Here is a 6,587-nt window from a genome sequence, read left to right as displayed (position 1 = left end):
CATATGGGATCTTCCCAGACCAGGGCACGAACCTGTGTCCCCTGCATCGGCAGGCGGACTCTCAACCACTGCGCCACCAGGGAAGCCCTCCTTTGTGTATATTTTTAATTTTTATTTTGTGTGTGTATGTATATGTATAGAGAGATTGTGGTTACCATGGGGATTATATTTAACATCCCAAATTTATAACAATGTAGTTTGGATTGATACCAACTTAACTTCAGTAGCATACAAAAACTTTGTTCCTGTACAGCTCCAATCCCCTCTTTATGTTGTTGCTGTCACAGATTATATCTTTATATATTGTATGCCCAATAGCATCGGTTTATAATTATTTTATATGTTTTTCTTTTAAATCATGTAGGAAATAAAAAGTGGCATTGCAAACCAAAAATCCTATAATACTGGCTTTTGTATTTCCCCATGTAGTTAACCTTTACTGGCTTCAAGTTACTGTGTAGTGTCCTTTCATTTCCTTTCATTTTCAACTTGAAGGACTCCCTTTTAGCATTTCTTATAGAGCAAGTCTAGTGGTTAACAAACTCCCCAACTTTTATCTGGAATGTCTTAGGTTCTCCCTTGTTTTTGAAGGACAGTTTTGTCAGATACAGAGTTCTTTGACAGTTTTTTCTTTTAGCACTTTAAAAATCTCAGTGCCTTCTGGACTTCATGGTTTCTGATGAGAAGTTGGCTTGTATGTGATGAGTCACTTCTTCCTTACTGCTTTCAAGATTTTCTTTTTGTCTTTGGCTTTCAACAGTTTGATTATGTATCTAGATGTGGGTCTGAATTTTTCTCCTTATTAATTGGGTATCTTTATGTGTACATTCATGTCTTACATTAAATTTGGGAAATTTTCTGCCATTATTTCTTCAGAATTCTTTTTCCCTTTCCCTCCCATTTCTTTGACTCCCTAAATGCATATATTGTGATTTGCTTGTTGGAGCTCCATGGATCCCTAGCTTCTGTTCACCTTTCTTCATTCTTTTTCCCTTTCTGCTCAGACTGCATAATTTCAGTTTTCCTGTCTTCAAGCCTGCTACTTCTGTCTGTTGCCTGCTCAGATCTGCTGTTGAACCCCTCTAGTGAATTCTTTATTTCAGTTATTATACTTTTCAACTCTAGAACTTCTCTTTGGTTCCTTTTCTATTTGTTGATATTCTCATTTTGTTCAGCATTGTTTTTCTGATTTCCTTTAGTTGTTTGTCTATATTTTCCCCTTAGCTCTTGGAGTGTATTTAAGACAGTTGTTTGAAAGTCTTTGTCTTAGTTTGTCCGGTGTCTGGGCTTTCTCAGGGAAAGTTTCTGTCCATTTATTTTGTGCCTTTGAATGGACCATACTTCCCTCTATCCTTATATGCCTTGTAATTTTTTAAAAATTAAAAACTGGACATTTGAATATTATAATGTTGTAACTCTGGAAATCAGTTTGTTTTCTATTTGTCGTATGTTCTAGGTTCTTTTTTCCCTCTTTACATGCTTTCTTTTGTATTATTTTTTATAATTCTCATTTTATCTTAGGTTTAAGGAAATTTTTTAAATGGGAAAGTTATTGTATATGTACCTACTTCTTACCATTTCTAGTATTCTTCCTTTTGTGAAGATCCGAGTTACCTTCTGGTATCATTTCCTTTCTTCTTGAACAACTTTAGCATTTCTTTAGTGCAGGTCTGCTAGAGACAGAGTCTCAGCTTTTGTCTGAAAAAGTGTATTTCACTTTCATTTTTGAAAGTGTTTTCACTGGGCATAGAATTCTAGTTTGGCAGTTTTTTTCAGTACAGTTAATGATGTTATTTCATTATCTTCTTTTTTATTTTATTTTATTTTTTATTGAAGTATAGTTAATTTACAATGTTGTGTTAGTTTCAAGTTACAGAAAGTGATTCAGTTATATATATATGTATGTTTTTTCTCAGATTATTTTCCATTATAGGTTACTACAAAATAGTGTAGTTCACTGCGCTATACAGTGAACTACAGGTCTTTGTTGTGTACCTACTTTATATATAGTAGTATGTATATGTTAATCCAAAACTCCTAATTTATCTCTCCCCCACCTCCCTCTAATATTATATAGAATTTTTGTATCCTTGTTCATAAGTGATATAGGAAAAGTATAGGACCTTCTCATATTATCCTTCTTTGGTATTGTTATCAAAAGAATGTCCTTTCCGGTACTTCCCTGGTGGCACAGTAGTTAAGAATATGCCTGCCAGTGCAGGGGATACAGGTTCGATCCCTGATCCAGGAAGATCCAACATGCCGTGGAGCAGCTAAGCCTGTGTGCCGCAACTACTGAGCCTGCGCTCTAGAGCCCATGAGCCGCAGCTACTGAGCCCATGTGCCACAACTACTGAAGCCTGTGCACCTAGAGCCCGTGCTCTGCAACAAGAGAAGCCACCTTAATGAGAGGCCTGCACACTGCAGTGAAGAGTAGCCCTGCTCACTGCAATTAAAAAGAAAGCCCGGGGGGCTTCCCTGGCCGCACAGTGGTTGAGAATCCGCCTGCCAATGCAGGGGACACGGGTTCGATCCCTGGACTGGGAAGATCCCACATGCTGCAGAGCAGCTAAGCCCAGACTAATTAATTAATTAGTCAATTAATTTTTTTTAAAAAGAATCCGCCTGCCAATGCAGGAGACACAGGTTTGAGCCCTGGTCCCTGGTCCGGGAAGATCCCACATGCCACGGAGCACCTAAGCCCATGCGCCACAGCTACTGAGCCTGAGCTCTAGAGCCTGCGAGCCACAACTACTAAAGCCCACGCGCCTAGAGCCCGTGCTGCGCAACAAGAGAAGCCACTGCAATGAGAAGCCCGTGCACCGCAATGAAGAGTAGCCCCCGCTCACCGCAACTAGAGAAAGCCCGCCCACAGCAACGAAGACCCAATGCAACCAAAAATAAATAAATATTTTTAATTTTTTTTTAAAAAAACCTCATTTGTAAAACAATTTAAACCTGGCATTTTCTTTGTGGGACTATTCTTTAGCGCTGATTCAGTATATTTAATGGTTATAAGGCTAGTCACATTCTGTTTGAGACACTTTGGGCAAGTTATATTATTCTAGGAATTTGTCTTTTCAAACATGTTAGCTAGCATAAAGTTGTTCATATTCGCTTTTCAATCTCTTTAGTTACCTAACATTATTTGTGTCCTCTTTTGTTCTTGAGAAATCTTACCAGCGACTTGACTATTTTTCATCTTTTGAAAGTTCCAAGTTTTTCCTTGTTGATTCTTTCTGCTGTATGATTTCTCTCTTTCCTTTTTTTTCCTAACCTGTGTACCTAAGTCATTAATGTTCAGGCTTTGTGTTAACTTCCTAAAGCTTATACACAAATAATCAAATTTCAGTTATATGAAACACTGGCATGTAAAGGGCAAGCTTTAAAACTTTCAGAAGACATGAGAGGGTATCTTTCTGACCTTGGGAGCGTGAAAGGATTTATTAAACAAGACACACAGAAAAAGCTAAGTATTAAAGAAAAATTTAGCTACATTATAATTAAGAACTTGTTAAAGAACTCCATAAAGTGAAAATTGCAAACAAGGAAAAGATACAAACTCCTAAAAGATATTTGTAATACAAATAACTAACAAATGGTTAATAACTAGAATATCTAAAGAACTATAAATCAATAAGAAAAGGACAAGTAATTCAATAGAAAAATATTTGAAGTACCATAAACAGACATTTTTCACAGAAAGGGAAACATGGCTAATAAACATAAAATCTAACCCTATTAGTAATGCAAATCATTATCCCAGTGAAGTACCTTATACTCAGTAGATTGGCAAAAGTGATAATTCTGAGTAATAGGATATACATCAGTGGGAACCTGGTACGTATTGCTGAGCTAATGTGAATTGGCATCACATTGGAAGGCAACGTGGTACTATCTGGTGAAGTTTAACATTTACTTGCCTAAACCCAGCAATTCATTCCTTAGAGCAGGGTTCTCAAAGTGTGACCTGCAGACTATTTCAGAGGGTCTGGGAAGTGAAGACTAAGATGTTACTTGCCAACTTAAAAACTTAATTGTAAGACCTGAAACTGTTAAAACTCCTAGAAGAAAACACAGGAAAAAAGACCTTGGTCTTGGCAATGATTTTTTTGGATATGACACCAAAAGCACAAGCCACAAAAGCAAAAATAAATAAGTAGGATCACATAAATGAGAAAGCTCGAACTAGAAAACTTAAAAGCTTCTGCACAGCAAAAGAAATGGTCGACAAAGTGAAAAGGCAGCCTGTGGGAGAAAATATTTGCTAACCATATATCTGATAAGGGATTAATATCCAAAATATATAAGGAACTCACAATTCAATAGCAAAAAAAAAAAATAATGCAATTAAAAATGGGCAAAGAACCTGAATAGACACTTTTACAAAGCAAACATATAAATGGCCAACAGGTTCATGAAAAAGATGCTCAACGTCACTAATCATCAGGGAAATGCAAATAAATTATGATGTGTTTATACAGTAAAATAATATGACATAGGAAAAATTAAAGAAATACAGCTCCATGCAAAAACATGGGTGAATCTTAAAAACCCAGTGGACGGACTTCCCTGGTGGCACAGTGGTTGAGAGTCCGCCTGCCGATGCAGGGGACACGGGTTCGTGCCCCGGTCCGGGAAGATCCCACATGCCGTGGAGCGGCTGGGCCCGTGAGCCATGGCCGCTGAGCCTGCGCATTGGAAGCCTGTGCTCCGCAACGGGAGAGGCCACAACAGTGAGAGGCCCGCGTACCACAAAAAAAAAACAGTGGAGGGGCGACAATTCTCAGTAGACTAAACATAGTATGATACAGTATTTAGGGGTAAACATATATGTGATTAATAAAAACAAAAGCAAAGATAATGACAATTCATCATAGCAGTTTTCTTTTGGCTGGAGTTGGAGTGGGTATGGAGGGGCTTGGGATAGGGGAAGACCCTACTACTAGACTCAGGCATATTAATAATGTAGTTCTTAGGTTTAGTGGTGAGTTGACAGATGCTCATTGTATTATTTTGCTTGGTAACTTTACATTATGTTTCATCTTTTTGTATATAGCAAATAATACAGAATAAAATTTTAAATTTCTTTAATTTAAAATATAGATGGGTGGCCACATGAGTTATTAAAAAAAAATACATGGTATTCCACTGAATTGGGTACACTATAAGTATATCACCTGGGTAGGTTAAATATATTTGAGTTTATTGGGCAAGTCATATAACTTTTCTGTCTTGTCATAGAAGTGATCATAGCTTGTGAGCATTTACCATATGCCTGTTGTTCTAAATAGTACTTTGCATGTATTAAGCTACATAATCCTTCTAACAACTCCGTGCTCATGTATTAAGCTATATAATCCTTCTAACAGCTCTGTGAAATAGGAATTATTATATCCCTGTTCTAAAGATGAGCTCCTGAGGCATAGAGGTTAAAGCAACTTGTTGAAAGTTGCACAGCTAACAAGTAGAAGAGCCGGTATTTGAACCCACACAATCTGCCTCCAGGTCCTACACCTTTTAACTCCTCTGCTTATATCAGTTGCTATAATAGCACTTACTTAATAAGTTTGTTATGATTAAAGGAGACTGTGTTGTTTGTGTGGGGGTGGTACTAGAGATGTCAGGTGCAGTTACTGAGATTATTAGGCCTCCTTGGGAACCTGTGAGTCCCCCTGAGAAGGGGAGGGTGGGTAGGGAAAGAAGCCAGTGAGAAGGAAATGCTGTCCTCCTAAGAGCCTTTGCCAATATGTTTGTATCTTCCCTTCTTCCAGAGACCATGGCGAGCCCAGGGAAAGACAATTATCGAATGAAGAGCTATAAGAACAATGCTCTAAATCCTGAGGAAATGAGGCGAAGAAGAGAGGAGGAGGGCATTCAGCTCCGGAAGCAGAAACGGGAGCAACAAGTGGGTTAGCCCAAGTATTCTCAAACGTGCTCTTCAGGGAGGCAGGCCAGCCACCATGGTTGACCTCCACCTTGCACTCTCACTTTTCTTTTGGGAAAGTAGCTTATCTCTGTGGGCCGCTCATCCAGCTTCCTTTGTTGTAAAGAAATTTTGGAAGCTTTGAGAAAGAACTGTCCCTTATTCCTTTTCCATAATTTAGAACAACTTGGACATCATGTATGTCTTCAATATAACATTCTAGTGCTAACCCCTTGTTTTTACCCAGTAGTCACTGTTAGATCTGGCCGTCAAGGCCCAGCCCCAAGCCTGGCCCTTTAAGAATTTTGTCAGCCATCTGGGCTGCCTTACTTCTATTTCTTGAGTCCATTCTTTGTAAGTCTCCCTAGAACTGAGACTGTAGTAATGCCTCATCGTCTACACTCTGCCATGCACCATGCACCACACGCCACCACCACATTGGTTCCTGCCCACGTCTAGATGCTAACCTGCTTTTGCCCACCCTTTTGGTTTACCATTATTTCTTTCCTTCACAGCCTTTTATATGCATCACCTTTTATACAAAGGGCACAGGAATTTTAAAAGATTTTTTTTGCTTATAAAAATGTTCTCCAGGGGCTTCCCTGGTGGCGCAGTGATTGAGAATCTGCCTGCCGATGCAGGGGACACGGGTTCGTGCCCC

At 38.8% G+C, this 6,587-nt stretch overlaps 1 protein-coding gene across 3 annotated transcripts in view; it reads left to right on the top strand.

The window, feature by feature from the left end:
• The window catches only part of KPNA6 (karyopherin subunit alpha 6), a 51,278-nt gene that overhangs the window by 26,150 nt on the left and 18,541 nt on the right, over window positions 1–6,587 (top strand). For all 3 annotated transcript variants that reach the window (XM_028486860.2, XM_007125107.4, XM_028486869.2), the window contains one exon: window positions 5,775–5,908. In XM_028486860.2, the coding sequence (XP_028342661.1) occupies window positions 5,775–5,908 (134 nt within the window). The remainder of the gene's footprint in view (window positions 1–5,774; window positions 5,909–6,587) is intronic.

Source organism: Physeter macrocephalus, chromosome 3, assembly GCF_002837175.3.
Source record: "Physeter macrocephalus isolate SW-GA chromosome 3, ASM283717v5, whole genome shotgun sequence".
Classification (NCBI taxonomy): Eukaryota; Metazoa; Chordata; class Mammalia; order Artiodactyla; family Physeteridae; genus Physeter; species Physeter macrocephalus.
This window is presented reverse-complemented; position numbering and strand designations above follow the sequence as displayed.